At 50.1% G+C, this 18,864-nt stretch overlaps 1 protein-coding gene across 1 annotated transcript; it reads right to left on the bottom strand.

The window, feature by feature from the left end:
• Positions 1–28: 28 nt before the first annotated feature.
• On the bottom strand, positions 29–18,509 carry LOC125943540 (phosphate-regulating neutral endopeptidase PHEX-like). Its single transcript, XM_049662910.1, has 5 exons — positions 18,172–18,509; positions 16,450–16,711; positions 14,388–14,864; positions 683–1,078; positions 29–139 (listed from the first exon to the last, which is right to left on the bottom strand). Exons 1-5 carry the CDS (start codon positions 18,507–18,509, stop codon positions 29–31), a joined length of 1,584 nt encoding a protein of 527 aa, XP_049518867.1.
• Between the last annotated feature and the right edge of the window lie 355 nt (positions 18,510–18,864).

Below are 18,864 nucleotides of genomic sequence, written 5' to 3'. Positions count from 1 at the left end.
ATTACTACTGCAGAAGCAGCAGCTACTGTTACCACTGCTGCTGCTGCAGCAGCAATAAAACAGCAGCGGCAACCGCCTGCACCACCACCACCGGCTCAGTCAAGCTTTCCTGCTGCCTCATTCCTGCTGGATGGATACACTGGATTGAGGATATGCTCAATTGGTTCTTGTGACATTTCCACACCCTACGAACAAGTCTTCATCTGAAAATGTTCATAACTACACGCTTTCTCAGGCACCCCGATTTGTCATCGAACAGTTGAGCCCATGCCCTTTGAATATGATGGTGATGTTGATTTTTAGTGGGGTTCTTTTTCTTTGAAATGGGGCGCCGACAACTAGTCACCTAGCCTACTTGAGCTAATGATGTTTTACTATATCTATCAAAGATTACCGTTTACCCTATATCAACTTAACAATGTAAAGTTATCTATACCTGTCCAGATGTCTTCTTGCTTATCTCGACCGTTAACCAGTTCATGTTCACACTAGCTTTCAACTCCAACGCTTCTGGAAGATGGACGTTCCATTCCGTCCTGGCTGGGTGGATATTTTGGCATTGCCCATTAATCAATGTGCGGGGTCGTATCCGTATTCATTTTTCCGCGGCATACACATGTCTCACCTAAAGTATAAGAGCGTCATCCGTGCTCCAATACGGGTGGCCTGTGCACGCACTCACCGGCTCCGCGAACATCTGAAGCACGCTGAAGAAAAAAGATGTTCCGAGGCTGCCGAAGTTGGCCTTGCGCAACTCTGGGCTGCTCGGTTGGTATATCGGGCTGCGCAGAGCCGCGTGAGAGACTCGCAGCCGGTTGTACCACGGATTGTAGTACAAGAGGTCGAGCGGGTCCCACTGCCAGAGCAGCTGCATGCGCTCGATCTGTTCTGCGGACAGCGGCAAGAACTGGGTGTTGGCGCGCATCCAAAACCGGATGAGATCCATGTGCGGCGCGGCAGTGGTGACAGAGGCCGTGGCACCGGACTTGTTGCCGTGTTTGCAGGAGAGGCAGAAACTCTCGTACGAAAGCCACAGCGTCCCGTTGGAGCCCTCCACGTCCGGTGGCCACACGACGATCTTCGACAAGGGAGAGTTGGAAGAATACTAAATGCAGGTGTCGCTAAGCTATTGATAAATTATGGGGCTTAATGTCCGGAAACAATACAATACGGGGCATTAGGGAGGCTGCAGTAGGGGACTCCGGCTAAATGTCGAGGCTCTTTAAGGTGCAACTATAAGTACACAATGCTTTTGCATTCCACCTCGCCGGAATCTGGCCGCAGCAGCCGGGAATAGAGCCCGCGACCGCGTATCCTGTGGCAGAATGCCATAGCCACCGCCATGGTTTGCTAAGCTATAGATTGAAAACTCACCTAAAAGACTGATGAGACAACATACTCTTCTCAAATTTTCACATTTCGCAATTGAAGGCTAGCACCTTTCATACTTAGCCGAAATAACTAGCGAAAGAAGGCGACACGGTAAAATAAGACCTCCGATTCGACTTGCGGCGCGTAGGAAAGATGGCAATTCCGAGTGGTGAAACTTTCTGCAACCTATTGGCAACGTGGTGGATGTAGTTGTTCATTCGAGTAAGTCACACGTCAGATCGAATGCAGGATGACCACGTGTGTTCTAGGACAGCGTCCTTGGGTGACCATATTAGGACTTACTATTTCACTTTTGGGTGGCCTTATGTGCAGCGCAACGCCTCACTCGGGCAACGGGTATCCTGTCTTGGTAAAACAACCGGGCGATGAGAGCAAAATCGAACGAAAGCCGTCGAGAGTACGGGTGATCGGGTAATTTTCAGGTCTGCCCACTCCAAAGTCTTCCCAGTTCCTGTAAAATTTCGCGTACATCCTTTCGTATCTCTGTGGCGATCGTTGAAAATCACATCCATGGACACAATATATAGCAGACACGCCGGCTATCCGATTCTTGAACAAACGCGCGCAAACACACACACACACACACACACACACCACACACACACACACACACACACACACACACACACACACACACACACACACACACACACACACACACACGCACGCACACGCACACGGACACGCACACACAATCAGTTGTGTGGAAATTCGCAAGCAGGAACTTTTGTGAAAGGGAAACATTGCCATCCACCTAGGCTGTAGTACGAAGGTATACAACGGAGACCCATACGTATTTCTCAAAATCAAAGCTCCGCAGTCAAAGAGAGAAAGGGAGAGAAGTGACTATTTGCACCCGTCAAATAGATGACGGGGTAGAGGCTTTAGCCTGGACCCCCAATTGACCCCCCCCCCCCCCCTGCCACAGACAGCGCTGGGATCCCGAAAAGTGAGACCTCGGTCCAGCAAGTGCGCCTTCTCGTTCCCTTGGAAACCCCGATGAGCCGGTGTCTAGGTTCGCGAAACCTGCTCCGCCGGCGGCTGCCCGACAGATATTACGTGCACAGCTGCAGCTGAAATCCTGCCCGCATCACAATTTCTCATTGGAAATTTCGAATCACCAACAATAACCCTCGCATTCTTTTGAGTCAAAGCCAGCGCAATGGCGACTTCTACCGCCTCCGTTGCTCCTAAATGTCTCGCGCTGCAGCACGAGGCAGGGCCTCCGTTTTCGCTCGTAATTACGGCTGCGTATCCCTTGCCGTGCATGCTCGTATTCGGCCGCGTCCATGTATATCACATCCTGCCTGCCTTCCAGTCTCTCCTGCAGAGCCTCAGCCTTAATTGTCCCTTCACCTGCCCTCGTGATGCACCGGGTGCATATTCTTGGGCAACGGGGTTATTCTCAGCCTGTCCATGACCCGCGGTGGGACTTTGCCTGTCTGCTTGGAACCTGCCTGGTGCTCGAACCCCAGCCGCTCCAGGATCCTTCTACCAGTCTGACTTACTGGTTACTGCAATCCTTCGTAATTACCAGGGTCGTATATGTAGCTCCCTACTTGAAGTTCACCAAAGCGGAGAAGGACAAGGTCGGGATCATCATTAGGAAGGGTAGTAAAATAAAACGAACACTCACCAAGGAAATACATGTATTGGAAAAATAAAACTTGACGTTTCGAGTCCCGTACGGGACCCTTGATCACAATGAAAGCAAACACGGTGGCTCTTGTTTAAATATGGGATAGATGGCGTAGTGCGCGTGTGTAGATTCCTGGCAGATTCCCACGTGTCCTGTTTATCGCATGTTGCGTCGTCTGAATGTGCAGCGATTCAAGCATTAGTCTTGCAGGCAGTTTCTTCTCTGTGGCGATTATGGATGCTGATTCCCAGTCTACGCAGTGACCTATGTTCTCGTGGTGTTCCGATAAAGCGTTTGAAGATGAGTTGCCCTTGTCGACATCGTACTGATGCTGTTTTATGCGTTTTTTGAAGTTACCGGTCTCGCCGACATAGGTTGCGTGACAATCTCTGCACGGTATTTTATACACAACACCGGGGTACCTCGATCGTTCCAAGGGGTCTTTTACGCGCATCATTCGACCACGTAACTTGCTTCACGGGACATGCGCAACCCAAACGTCGTATTCATTGAAAACTCTTGCCAAAGTCTCGCTTACCCCGCGCGCATACGGAATGACTGCGCGTTTACACTTCTTGGTAACCGCTTGGCGGTTGGGCGCTGAGGCACGACATTCCTGCTCTCTGAGCATTTGAAGCGAGTATCCGTTATTCGACAAGTCCCTCCGTACCGTGTCCAGTTCTTCTCTGCGTCTTGCAGGGCTCGAACAGAGACGGAAGGCGCGATCGAACAGGGATGACACGGCCGAGCGCTTATGGCCCTTTGGGTGTACGGAAAGGAAATCGAGGTATTTTCCCGTGTGCGTGGGCTTTCGATATACCGTTGTGGCGAAACCTTTGTCCATGCGTTCCACGAGAAGATCAAGGAAAGTTATGCAACTGCTCTCTTCATATTCCACCGTAAACTGGATACTGGGCTTGAAAGAGTTGAGGTGGGCCAGGAACTTTTGAGCGTCACTGCGGCGAATAACACAAAAGCAGTCGTCAACGTAACGGACGAAGAATTTTGGAGCAGGGGAGAACGGCGACAACGCGGCATCCTCGATGGCCTCCAGGGCTAGATTAGCGCACACGACTGATACAGAAGCCCCCATGGCGGTCCCAAAGATTTGTCGGTAGAAATGCTTATTGAAAAGTACGTGTTTATGAGGCAGATCTCCAACAGACGACATAAGTCATCGACGTGAATAGGCGTGCGAGAGGGCAAAGAGGGATCCCGTTCCAGTGCTTGTCTGCAACATTGTATCGCAAAATCGACAGGCACGCACGTAAACATAGATTTTGCGAAAATTCTTCGTCCGTTACGTTGACGACTGCTTTTGTGGTATTCGCCGCAGTGACGTCCAAAAGTTCCTGGCCCACCTCAACTCTTTCAAGCCCAGTATCCAGTTTACGGTGGAATATGAAGAGAGCAGTTGCATAACTTTCCTTGATCTTCTCGTGGAACGCATGGACAAAGGTTTCGCCACAACGGTATATCGAAAGCCCACGCACACGGAAAAATACCTCGATTTCCTTTCCGTACACCCAAAGGGCCATAAGCGCTCGGCCGTGTCATCCCTGTTCGATCGCGCCTTCCGTCTCTGTTCGCGCCCTGCAAGACGCAGAGCAGAACTGGACACGGTACGGAGGGACTTGTCGAATAACGGATACCCACCTCAAATGATCAGAGAGCAGGAACGTCGTGCCTCAGCGCCCAACCGCCAAGCGGTTACCAAGAAGTGTAAACGCGCAGCCATTCCGTATGCGCGCGGGGTAAGCGAGGCTTTGGCAAGAGTTTTCAAAGAGTACGACGTTTGGGTTGCGCATGTCCCGTCAAGCAAGTTACGTGGTCAAATGATGCGCGTAAAAGACCCCTTGGAACGATCGAGGTACCCCGGTGTTGTGTATAAAATACCGTGCAGAGATTGTCACGCAACCTATGTCGGCGAGACCGGTAACTTCAAAAAACGCATAAAACAGCATCAGTACGATGTCGACAAGGGAAACTCATCTTCAAACGCTTCATCGGAACACCACGAGAACACAGGTCACTGCACAGACTGGGAATCGGCATCCATAATCGCCACAGAGAAGAAACTGCCTGCAAGACTAATGCTTGAATCGCTGCACATTCAGACGACGCAACATGCGATAAACAGGACACGTGAGAATCTGCCAAAAATCTACACACGCGCACTACGCCATCTATCCCATATTTAAACAAGAGCCACCGTGTTTGCTTTCATTGTGATCAAGGGTCCCGTACGGGACTCGAAACGTCAAGTTTTATTTTTCCAATACATGTATTTCCTTGGCGAGTGTTCGTTCTATTTTACTATGCTCATTCCTCGCCAGACGGGTTTCCGTCGAACTCTGGATTATCATTAGGAAGGGGATCAAGACGGCTCTCTGTCTTCCCCCGAATACATCAAAATCTCGGGTTTAGGAGTGTCCAACACCTTAGACGAGCTCATTGAAGCGGCGACAGTATTGAGTCAAAGAAAAAATTGTTGTGGTCCGAGGATCGAGCTCGGGACCAGCAACCTCGCTCTGCGATCTCCTGGTTAGCTCAGATAATCGCGCTAGTCCACGACGAGTGGCCCCGCTCAACGTTCCAGGTACTGCATCTTTACCGTTAAGCACTAATTGCAGTGCTTTCTTTATTGCGATAGCAATTATATGGACACTACAAACGGATTTCTGTCGTCGGCGTCGCCGTCGTCGTGAGGTTTCGTATAAAGTCCAAGGGCGATGAAATTGTCGCCGCGCGCCGTATGCTGTATGTGCGAGTGAAGCCGCGCGGGGGACGCGAGCTTTCACGGAGAGCGAACGCACGGCGGAGAGCGAACGCAACGTTTTCCGTGGCGCGAAAGCCCGTGAGGGGATGGGAGGGAGGGAGGTGGGGCGACGTTGTGCTGTGGCACAAACTGCGTATCTTGCGACCGGGCGCAAGGGGAACTGGCGACTAAATTTCGCATGCGAAAGGAGGAAAGCGGGAAGGCAGCGCGGGAGGGAGGGGGCCGCAAGCTTTTCAAGCATATCGCTTCCATCTTTAATTTAATCGACTGTTATTCTATCTTCTCCTGCAGCTTTTCCTCGGGGCATGTCTTGTAAGGCCATTATAATTTCATCGCTAGTTATATAAGGAGCCTCTGTATCCTGTTCACTACTTGGAATGAATGTAGCATGGCTGCTACGGGTACTGTACAGTAGAGCACTGCACGGGCCCGGCCTGGCCCGTGCGCCGGGCCGGGCCGGGTATGGCAGTTTTTTCATGGGCTCAGGCACAGGATGTGCTTTTTGACCCGGACCCGGGCCGGGCTAGGGTTTTTTGACGCGGGCCCGAGCCGGGCTCGGACTTTCTGGTGGTGTGCATGTAACGTGCAGCGAGTTATCCTCTCGCATCTCGACTCAGAAAACATGTCTTTTTCAGTCTCGGGCAGGGTTCGGGCCGGTTTTGAGCCAGGATCGGGCCGGGCTCGGGCCTAAGGTAAAGGGGTAGCGGGCTGGGCCGGGCAGGTAACGTAGTTAATTTACGGGCCCGGGCCGGGTCTCGCCATAAAGCTTTTGGTAGGGCTCGGGCGGGCAGCCCAACGTAAAATCGGGCCCGGGCCCGGCCCGGGCCCGGGCTCAAGAAATCGGCCCGTGCAATGCTCTACTGTACAAGTCAGTATAGAATTATTCTGCTGCTTTTACTATGTCATCGAAATTGCTCATGAAATTACCCTGCTTATCTTTCACTGCATACATCTTGCTTTGTCCTATATATTCTGATATATCTCCGGCTAAACATACGACCACGACGGCACCACTACCACGAGCACATACCTAGTGGCCCAAGCTAGTAGAAAACTTGGGACACTGCAGTGAATTCAACTTCGCGTCCATCAAGGTGCACAAAATTGTCTCTGCTCGCACTGTGCCTACCTCGAGGTCCTCCACCATATTCGTGAACGTGGTCTTGTCCTTGTCACTGAGCCAGGGAGCCCGGCTGGCGAAGTCTTCCATGAAGTCTACCAGGCCTAAGAAGAACCTCTCCACCTCGAGCCGCGAATCGCGCGAGAATAGCATCGTGGAGCTCTCGGAGGCCAGCAGCAGAGCAAACCTGTCGGCCATCATCCGGTAGCACTCCACCTTCACCTCAGTGCGAGCGACCTGCGGATCAGGGCGCATTTTGTTGCATTTTCTTTTAATGCGTTGGCATTGTATCTATTTATATATGTTTGTATCTATGTATACTTGCTGCTATCCGTTTTGAGGCCCACTGGGTAATTAGGTAGTCCGTGGTCGAATGGGTAGCGCATCGTGCTGCTCTGCCGAGATACCAAGGCTTGAAACCAACAATCGGACCAAAGTGGCTCACTGAGTAAGTTCCAATGTGTACATACGTGCCGCTCTTCAACGAACGTCTTCAACGAACGCTGAACGAAGGCCGACATGGGGCAGATGCGGGAGTGTGTATTGAGCGCTGCTCGGAGAAACTCCTTGATGCCTACTTAGAGCACTGGGCGTGTGCCACTCGAGCTGTGCTGCTCTTCAATGAACTTCTTATGCCACCTTGGGTCACTGGGCTTGCGCCACTCGGGCTGTGCTGCTATTCAATGAACGTCTCTGACGCCAACTTGGGTAACTAGGTATGCGACACTGAGTATGTGCCACTAGGAGTACGGCAAGCGAGGGGGGAATTTTCGTCCTTCGCCGGCATCGGCGCGCCACACTTCTCGTGTCGGAGGCCACGCGCGGACTTCTCGGCAGTGCCACTAGATGGAGCAGCATGTCCAGAAGCGCGAGAGAGGTCCCGCGCTGCCGCATGACGCGTTTCTCAGTTGTCACACGCACCGGCGCGCCATGCATTTCAGACGTCGCGCGCAGGCTTCGCGGCCGCGGCGCTAGATGGCGCGGAGTGTTCTTAGAGAAGCGCGAAACAGGAGTCTCGCTGCAGTACACGCCTCGTACATAACTCGTTTCTACGGTGGCAATAGGCTGTGCCACCATATTGATTTAATACTTAGCACATCACCGTCGACAATCATCGTGAGATGGGTTACGCCGCAATTTTTTTTAATAGACGCTCGTTCTTTTTTTTTTTTTTGGTGTTCCTGAAGTGAACATAGCCACAACGATATGGGGAGGCACAAAATACAAGGTAATATAAATCAGTTTAGACTGGTAAAGTGTTATTTCAAAACTCTATATTTGTTAGTTTTGCGGGAGGAGGTTTGATTAGTACTACTAGAGGAACACTAATGGCAAATTCTATCTCCCGCCCACCCCATTTATTTTATTTTGTTAAATTGTGTGCCGTAACCCTAGGACCTGTACGCCAGTATAATGCGAAGAGTTTCATGGTAAGTTTTCATATGTGAGCAGCCTAGGCACTGGAAACAGATCTCGAAACTTTGCTAGGTTGAGTCTTTGTTCCTTTGGAATGCAATTCAATCCTTGCTTATCAGATGAGCAATTAGGCGAATCGGAGTAGACGGTGTGAAAGTCCAGGTCAAGGCGAGCTTGCGGTGGCATCACTATCACTCTCTTGCGCCCCCTCCCCTTATTTACCGGTCTTGCCGGCCTTGCACCAAGCCTTTTGTCGCAATAGAGTGACAGCTTGCTATCGCATAAACGTGATTTAAGGAAGAGAAGGGGTACCATGCAGGTTACCCCGTGTTTCTCAGTCGCCTGAGTATGCTGGATAGCGCGGAACGCGCGAAAGCAGTATACAATAAAATGTCGATATAAAGCCACAAGCGACACAAGCGCACCCTGTACGCGCCGCTTCCTCGTTTCAAACACAAAATACTGGGCTTTGTTACGCGCAAACTCCCCTTATTAGAGGCTTTTAGATCAGCGGGTTTACGTCTCGCTCCGCTCGAAGTCCCCAGCGGAGCGCCAGCGGAGCGTCGCACGAGGAGAGGTTTAGCCTGACGATCCTTCGCCTGCTCGAGCGGAGCACTTTGCTGTGCAACCTATCAGTCATAATTGGGGTTATCATGGAATAACTATTATAAGGTACCGCTTTATTCTAGCCGAGCTCATGCTGCCACCAAGAAGATTGAGCTGTGCAGCTGATGAGAGATACAGATGAGGAAGATCTACAATAGATGCGAATATATGTTTAGATTATCAAGATGGAAATCAGGCATGTGTTGCGCTCACACTAATTCCCTCTCGCTGTGGAAGCGGCCACCTGACCGCGCGGGAGTATTATGAAATTCGTCGAGCATATGGTTTTCAACGAGAGACATGCACTATCTCTGTCCCACGACAACGGTGATCGGATGACATTCTAAGGGGTGAGACGCGGTAATCAACAGGGGATGTATGCTAAATGACCATGTAAGGTCGAATAAATCGAGTGAGGAATTTTTCACGTAAGCCGGGAACGCGCAGAGGAGTCCAAAGAAGAACCTCGTCACCAGGACAAAAAGTCACATCACGGTGAGTTGAGTCGTAGCGAGACTTGTGAGCGTCCTGTGAGGTGCCGGTGCTAATGTGGGCGAGGTGAATGCAGTCCGCGAAGTCCGACAAAAATTGTTCTCAGAAAGGAGCTGCTGGGGGTACAAGAGTCGAAAGGAACGATACATCCAAGACGAAACTTGGTGAGCGGCCACAGACGAGCAAAAAGGGAGAAAAGCCGGTGGTACATTGCGTAGCCGTGCTATAAGCGAATGTCACTAACGGCAGGATTGCATCCGAGCCATCCGAGTTCGTGTGGTCGGCGCGGATGTACATTGTGACATTACAATCAAGTCCGAGAGGGTACGACGAAAACGCTCCGTCAAGCCGTTGGTCTACGAATGGTAATTGGAAGTCGTTGTTGTTGGATATTTATTCAAACGATGTTGGATATTTATTCAACCGAAGAATGAGAAGTTCATTTCTGAGCGCTCTTAGCAGATTACTTTCCTTCTCCCCTTCCCTTTTGCCCCAATAAACACTGTACACTGTGTATACGGGTCTCCAGTCATGCATTCCTAAAACGCTTTCTTATACGCCGTAGTCAACTCTTTCCGTACCGCGCCCATTGGGCATCGTTAGCCCACTATCGATGGTTTGAAACGCCGCTTTCGAGTCCTTCCGCGCCGCTCACGGACACACTGTGCCATCAGGCGTGAAGGAGGAGAAACTATATTTTCGTTTTCTAAGCAGTTCGCTTTTTTCCAGCCAGGCTTTGATTTTAGAGGCGATGCTCCTTAGGGTCGAGCCTTGTCCCTCGTCGCGCCGTCGTAGCCGCGCTAGTACTCGCCGCTCCCGCTAGAGGCGCAGCTGTGCTTTCTTTCTCTATGTTATGCACCCAACGTTCAATGTTATGCACCCAACGTTCAACAATGTTATGCACCCAACGTTCAAGTGAACGTTGGGTGCATAACATTCACAAAAGAGACAAAGGCGCCCCAAAAAGATTCTGGAACCATATAAAAGCACTCGGAGCTCCAACTAGAAACTCGCAAACGGCTATAAGGATGAAGACGGTAACATCTATGAAGGCGATGATGCGATGCGGTACATCACAGACGTTATCAGGCATAACTTCGGTACGAGAAAAAGTGTAGTTCAGACAACAGATCCAGCAACAACAGAGAGGCTTGAGAGATCAAAATTCAGCATAGAAAGCTTCTATTGGAAAAAGGCAGCAGAAAATGTCCCTAACAACACGGCAGCAGGACCCGATGAAATCCCAATACAGCTAATCAAAAACCTCGGTCCAAAAAGCAAGGCACTGCTGACTAATGCCATAGAGCAAGTGATTAGAACAAAGAATATTCCCGTTGGATGGCGTGAAAGCAAGATGAATCTCATCTACAAAGGCAAAGGAGATAAGGATAAGACGAGCTCGTACAGGCCAGTTACAGTAACGCCGGTGATATATAGAATGGCAATGCAAGCCATAAAATTAGAACTGTCGAAGTGGGTGGAGGTAAACGGTGTATTGGGGGAACTACAGAATGGGTTCAGGCCAGGCAGACGCTTAGAAGACAATATGTTTGTACTAACTCAGTGCATAGAGATTTCAGTAGCTCAGAAAAGACCTTTATGGGTAGCATTTCTAGATATTAAAGGAGCTTATGACAACGTAGACAGGGAATTGTTGTGGGATATTCTTCAATACGAAGGCATAGATGACGATTTCGTGGAGCTGCTGAGGGAGATATATCGAGACAACCAAGTACAAGTGGCATGGGAAGGTCGAAAAGGAAATGAAATGGTGGGAATTCACCAAGGATTGAAGCAAGGATGCCCTCTGTCACCATTGTTGTTCACGCTTTACGTCAAGGGCATAGAAAGACGACTGGAAAACAGCGAATTAGGTTTTGATTTATCCTACATGCGTAATGAACAAATGGTGCAACAAAAGGTCCCTGGATTGATGTACGCAGACGACATTGTGCTACTAGCGGACAATAAAAAAGATTTACAGATACTTGCGAATATCTGTGGGAACGCAGCGACAAATCTAGGCCTTAAGTTTAGCACAGAGAAATCAGGGATTATGATCTTTAATGAACACACGAGTAACTTCGTGGTGTCAATTCAACAGCAAGTAATACCCATAGTGAAGCAATATAAGTACCTCGGCGTACACATAAACGAAGGAAAGAATTACTCAAGCAACCACCAAGATAATCTGAAAATAAAGGGGAAGCGGAATGCAGCATTAATGAAACACAGAGCACTGTGGGGCCACAATAAGTATGAGGTGGTGCGTGGAATCTGGAAAGGAGTAATGGTGCCAGCGCTAACATTCGCAAATGTCATTATATGCTTAAAATCGGATATATTGGCGGGTTTAGAAGTTAACCAAAGATCAGTAGGCCGGTTGGCTTTGGGAGCACACGGTAATACGACAAATGAGGCAGTGCATGGAGACATGGGTTGGGCCTCTTTTGAAGTCAGAGAAGCACAAAGCAAAATTAGTTTTGAAGAAAGGCTCAGGAACATGGATGAAAATAAATGGGCGGCTAAAGTGCACAAGTATCTCTACATGAAAAGCGTGGACACAGAATGGAGGAAGAGGTCAAGGAAGTTGGCAACCAAGTACAGGATAATCGAAAATGTAAATAGACAACCAGGGGTCATCAGAAAGAAAGTGAGAGAAATAGAGGCCGTGAATTGGATGCAAAGAATGGAAACGAAAAGGACAATGGAGATTTACAAGAATGAGAAGAAAGAAATTAGAAGGGAAAATCTGTACGATAACACAAAGGGCAGTGCCTTGCTATTTGAGGCTCGAGCCGGTTGCCTAAGGACGAAAACATATCGGAACAAATATTCGGAACTAGATGAGACATGTGTATGCTGCAGTAAAGATCCAGAGACCACTCAGCACATCCTAATGGAATGCGACGGGATCCACCCAGCGAGAACCGTAGGTAACGTGCAACTCCCAGAAGCGCTTGGGTTTAAAGTGGAAGGAAACATAAACAGATCAGCCGTAGACATCAGCAAGAGACGATTAGAGTACTGGTGGAAAAAAAGCAGGGAAAAGATCGATACGACCTGATTTCTTAAAATCATAGGCAGCGGTACAAGCTAAATTTTTGAAAAAGGTATACAAAAATGCGAGATAAAGAACATGTGTAGTATACCTGATTAAATCACGCAGGCTAGGTGACTATTTGTCGCCACCCCGTTTCAAAGGGGATGCCAATAAATCATCATCATCATCATCTCTTTCTCTCTCGTTCCCGACGCGATCTCTCTCTCTCGTCCGTAGCTAGGGGCGCTGCGGTGCACAAGGGCGTTCGTTGAACTTCGTTCCCGACGCGCGCTCTCTCTCTCTCTCTCATCCGTAGCTACAGGCGATGATAAGTGGTTCTTGAGGGAAAGGGAAAGGTTGGCGCTATCTTCTGCAGCCCTTGAGGGAGCACGGCTCAGGCGCGGCGGTGCACAAGGGCGTTCATTCCCGACGCGCGCTCTCTCTTTCTCTCGTCCACAGCTAGGGGCGCTGCGGTGCACAAGAGCGTTCGTCCCAGACGCGCGCTCTCTTTCTCTCTCGTCCGTAGCTCTGGTTTACCCGAATGCGTTCGTTTCTCTTTCTCTCTCGTTCCCGACGCGAGCTCTCTCTCTCTCTCTCTCGTCCGTAGCTAGGGGCGCTGCGGTGCACAAGGGCGTTCATTCCCGACGCGCGCTATCTCTCTCGTCCGTAACTAGGGGCGCTGCGGTGCACAAGAGCATTCGTTCCCGACGCGCGCTCTCTTTCTCTCTCGTCCGTAGCTCTGGTTTACCCGAATGATCCCCCGGTGCTTCGCCCACTCATCATCATTAACGTTGTGGATATGCGGTATTTTTTTTTTTGAACGCGCTCTGAAGTTTCGGAATCGTCAAAGCAGAACGCAAAAATGTCCGGCTCCGGAAGCGGCGTGCACGCTTCGCAAGGCTATGCATCGAAAAGCAGCAAGTCGGAGGATGCTGACTTTTCGTCAGACTGAGTCTGAAAGCGACGACGACACAAACCAACCCGGAACATCGGCGGCCGCAGCCCGGCACGCCCAACTGTAGTACTTGCAGTTAAATTTTTGGAGCGGAATACCTGTCGAATGAAAATTTTCGATTTTTTCAGAGATAGTGCCTATCAGACGGCAATACATTTTGCTATATCTCATAGTTTTCGTAACGTCTCTTTCTTAGTAGATACCAAGCGCGTTTTTACAAACTTTCTTCAATTTTATCCCACAATTTTTTTACGAGATACATCTCGTTAATAAAACTTTTATGCGTGAAAAGAGCATTCATTCTGACTTTTGTTTATATATTACATAAAATACTGAATGCAGTAGTTCCGTCAGAAAAAAATACCTGCCGTAACCTACAAAAAACACCTATTTTCCCCATGGTAGGGAAAGAGTTAATGTAAGCTATACATTCTGCTAACTGTAAGAGTCATAAGGGAAGTTGGGAAATTTGCAGGAGCAAGTTGGAATCGGCTGGCGCACGACAGGGGTAATTGGAGATCGCAGGGAGAGGCCTTCGTCCTGCAGTGGACATAAATATAGCCTGATGATTATGATACATTCTGCTTCTCATAAGCTTGCGCACTAAACAAAGTTAAAGAAGAGCGATATTATGTGCTTTTCTTAGTTTTCTTCTCGTCGACGCGAGGTGGCGTCAAATCGCAGAACCAACCGCCTTCCAGATGCATTCCATTACTCTGGTTCCAAGCTACGTTCCTAGCTGTCAACATAGACTGTCCACAATAGCGGCCAGCATTAGAAAAGTGGCGTCAAATCGCAGAAGCGCCTTCCAGATGCATTCCATTACTTGGGTTCCAAGCTATGTTCCTAGCTGTCAACATAGACTGTCCACAATAGCGGCCAGCATTAGAAAACACCCTCCAAGTATAAAATGAAGTATAACGCCAGGGAACGGAGACGGCTCACCTCCTGGCTGCCGGCGATGACGACGTAGCCCTGCGGCCAGCCGATCACGGTGAGGATCTGCACCAGCCACCAGGACAGGTGTCGCATTAGATCATGCAGGCTGTAAGCGGTGAGGAGCCGCTGGATGGCGCGCAGGATGCGCACATCCCGCACGACCACGAGCATCTTCTTGTCCGCGTCAAGGCCACCCGGCGCGTTACCCACCGGGCCTATCCAGTTGCGCACGGCCGTGTTTGGGACGGCGGCAGCTATCTTGGCCAGGCTGGCTAGTACGGGCTGCAGGCTGGCTCTGGGCAGTCTCGCCTCGTCCAGGGTGGAGAGGATGTCCTTCTCGACGGCCAAGCGCTTCGAGACGCTCGCGCGTTCGCTCAACGACGCGTTGTAGCGCGCGAGGAAAAGCTCGTGGTACTTATTGCGGCCGCCCACCGCTTCGACGGTCCGCACGAAGTCGAGCCAGAGCGAAGCCGATGCAGCGGCCTGTGAGGGGTTGTCGGGCGGATGGATCAATGACATAGCAGGTATTTTAGTAACATCTTGATGAAACAAAAAACTGTGCGACTCAACAATGACACACAGAGACTAAATAAGGACCACAGCCCATTTGGACCATTCGTTACTCTATGTGTCCTTGTGCAGTCGTGTTGTTTCTGCGCACCTTTAAAGTTGGTAGTTTGTGTAGTTTGCAGTAGCGTACCCAGGATCTCTGCCAGGGGGGGGGGGGGGGGGGGGGGGGGGGGGTTGACAGTTTGCCAATACCCTCTAAATAACACTGATTTCAATTTATTCACGGGAAATTGTCAAAAAATGCGCGTTTTGTGAGTGTGCAGACGATTGCGCGTCTTACATCTTAGTTACAGTACTAAAATGCGCAAGGAAAGAAAAGGGGTTAAACAAAAGAGGGGGGTTAAGTCGGCCGCAAGGGGGGGGGGGGGGGGGTTACAACCCCCGAACCCCCCCCCGTCGGTGCGCCACTGGTAGTTTGTGTTGTCTTTTGGGCAAGACAGCAGCCAGAATATACCTAGTGGGTCAAGCTAGTATACAAGTTGAGTCCCTGGGTATGTGAATGAGGTTAGATGTATACCGCAAACTGGGTTATGTTCCCAAAGAATCAAAATCGTGTTAAAACGCGAGTATACGAAGGACAAACAACGCGAAAATGGGCTGTCTACCACGTTGCTTCGTTCGCGGTCGATGTTTTCATTATAACAGTCCCCAAATAACTCCATGCCACACCGTGCGAGAATATGTCAGAGAGTAGTGGCACCAGCATCGCTTCCATATACAGCGTGTCCCACTTAACTTTAGCCAAACATTTAAAATATGCAAATATCATGTAGCTGGACAGAACCAAGGTAATGTTTGCCGTCGCTTGAGATACTCAGATTATTTTTTGCATCTGGTGTCACTGTGTAAATTCATTCCAAATGGATACGCCTTGCAATATAACTGGCGCTACAATTCGTAAATTACAATATGTGCCATAAAGTAATTAATTCCGACACTAATTAAGATTTTTTTAATTAGTTGAATACGTGTTTCGATTCCTCGTGCAAATAATGTCCGCCTCTGAGTAATCCACCTCAAGGACTACAATTATGTTATCTGCAATATGCTATTTTAAAAAATTCCGTAAAACTTAAAAATGATCACCCTGTATAGTATATTCACCATACGACAACAAACGCTGCAGTTGGGAGTCGGCGCTTGTGTAATACCAACTGCCTGAGACCCTGTAATATGCAAAGTCATCAGTGCTGGCGGATCCAGGCCTTGGGGGCACGGGCCGTCCGTCCCTCAAGACGTTAGACCTAACCACCCACCTTACCTTTCCCTCCCCTGTACGCTAGCCCGTTACATGCGTCTACAACGAGAGCAAGGCCCCTACGTGAGCATGTGCGCGTGTCCAGCAGCAGCAGCCACAGACACCTAAGCCCGGGAGCTTTCGCCAAGGAACATTTGCTTTAATACAGCAACCTCGTAAAGGAGAGTGCAGCAAAAGTTTCGCTTTGGCCTTCAAGTACACACTTTTGTGGCTGATAATTAACCGCGTCCTGCCACTCACCTCAATGAACAAGGTCGGCTTGACGCTCGAGTTGGAAGCGAACGCTCGCTGCCTCGCCATGAGGACGTAGGCGCGGAACCACGTGCTGATGCCATAGTTGAGAGTGAGCGTCAAGACGGACTCCAGGGGGTGCTGCTCTTTGTCGTACGGGACACCGAAAGGCCACGGGACGAACACATTTTCGAAAAAAGTGACGAAGGGCTCGACGGACGGTGGTGTTTTGGAGGAGCTCGTGCAGGCCCGCAAAAAGTCGGACACCATGCTGCACGAAAGAGCGGCGGAGGGCAGAATGACCGCAATTACTCCGGCACTGTACGCCGGTACTGCGAAGTGCAACCGTTAATTACATAACAGGAGTATTGGCATACATTTCAGACTTATCACCTCGTTACCTTGAACGAAGGTACTAACCCTCTAAATTTGGCGAGCGGCAGAGCACCCTAAATAATTTTCTGAAGATACTTGTGTCTACGAAGCACTTTCGGTTTCGGTAACCCAGGAAGCGGATGCGTCGTGATGTCGCAGAATACACTGGCTAGCTCCGTTCCTGTGATCGCTGCAGATGCCAATCACGAGCGCAGCATGAAGAAATGCGCGCATTACTTCTGTTAAATTATTTATTTAATGAGCAATATTATCATATCTAGGCTCATTACTACACAACATCAGAAAAGTTCGCCTGCCGTGCGTTATGACCAGGCGTACGCGGGAGCCATCTCTATCGCGTCACTTATCGCCGTCATGCGGAAGATCGCTTGCATGGGGTTTATACTTTACTCCCAGTTTTTATTGTTTGAGATTGGCCGACGTCCTTCCAAAGTGGGCCATCGACGTAATGTCGATTACGCCAGGTCTGGCATTGCGAGACCAGCCTTCGTATCAAACTGAATTATCTTATAAAAATGTGTCCCAAACTTCACACTTGCTAAGTGGTATCCTATATATTACGGGCTGTAATCGTATACGATAGAGCAGTGGTCTCAAACTCGTCTCTGACACAGGGCCACATCCAGTCCGCATAGTTCTTAGTGGGCCGCACCTCTAAGCGTGCGGCAGGCGCCTTTTCTCGCCGAATTTCTCTGCCCCCCCCCCCCCCTTCCGCCTCTATTATTGCTGTGTTTGCCTGTAATTACACGGAAATACTTACCGAACAGTCAGCACATGGGAAAAGGAGCCATCGGTTGGGACTTCGGGTGTAACGTGATTCAAGAAAAAGACTGTTTCCAAACTGCCTGCTGTGTAAGCGCGGCCGAGGGCGCGTCTTCTGCAGATGTCTTTCTTGGCATTTACCTCTTCCATTCGTTTTATTATGCTTCGAGGTGGAAAAGCTGAATCACACCCGCACCTACTTTCAAGCAGAAGGACGAGCATGGTCCCGGTTAATCACGCCTGATCTTATTAGCGTGCAACTACCGCTCGGAAAGGTCTGTCTGTGCTGGTTATTCCATCGCTGTTTACCATCGCTTGTTATTCCATCGATGTCTGTACTCTTCTGGCACGAGAACTACTACGTCTACCTCTCTAGGAAAAGGAACACACATTTGGGCGAGTCTAAACTGGCAGCAACACACAGTCGGAGGCGATGAGGGGGTGCACTATTCAGTGGTGCCACGCGGACCGCACCTGATCAGTACCGCGTGTCTGAGACCACTGCGATAGTAGTATACAGCTTCTATACAAATATGTCTCAGTAATCCTTCAATGACCAGAATGGAGACTTACGAGGACGCCCTGAAGGTGGTCTGTCCCTCGACGAACATCTTGACCATCTGCAGCTCGTACTGCCTGATGACGTTCGCCACCAGGCTCAGCGAACTGCGGCCGGCACCGGAGCTGCGGGGGATTCCCTTGGAGCAGACGAAAGCGTGCATGTCTTCGCACGGGTCAACACTATAGTTGAGCATGCTCTCGAAAGCGGCCGCGAGTTCCGCACAGCCGGGCGTGGAGCAGAGGCCAGGAGCTCCAGACACGGTCCCTCTAGCCATAATCCACAGGAGCAGCGACACCACGATCGTGAACAGGACAGCGACGCTGACCATCGACACGACGAAGTACCGCATGCTTTGCATTGTCAGCGAATGGTGGGACGGTCCTGGCACCAGCGAATCGGTCTTGAGCGTGGTCGCCTGCAACGCGTAGGCGGAGTCAGCGACACATAACGGTGCTCGAACGGCTGAGAGCGCGCGACGCTTCAAGCGCTTGCGGCACTTCCACGTCGTCGTGAAGGACGCTGACTATAATGGGACTGTCAGTAGGCTCAAGTTCACGCGACGAATCATAGTTGGCTACGAGGGTAGAGCCTGGAGAAGCGGCGGCAGCTATGAAGACGGCGATTGCGAGTTGTGACCTCACGGACTGTCTGGCTTCGCGGCAAGGAATATGGGAGAACATCGAGGCCGACTACGGCCCCTATCG

This window comes from Dermacentor silvarum, chromosome 2 (assembly GCF_013339745.2).
Source record: "Dermacentor silvarum isolate Dsil-2018 chromosome 2, BIME_Dsil_1.4, whole genome shotgun sequence".
Lineage (NCBI taxonomy): Eukaryota > Metazoa > Arthropoda > Arachnida > Ixodida > Ixodidae > Dermacentor > Dermacentor silvarum.
Note: the sequence above shows the minus strand (reverse complement) of the source record. Positions and strands in the feature narration are given on the sequence as shown.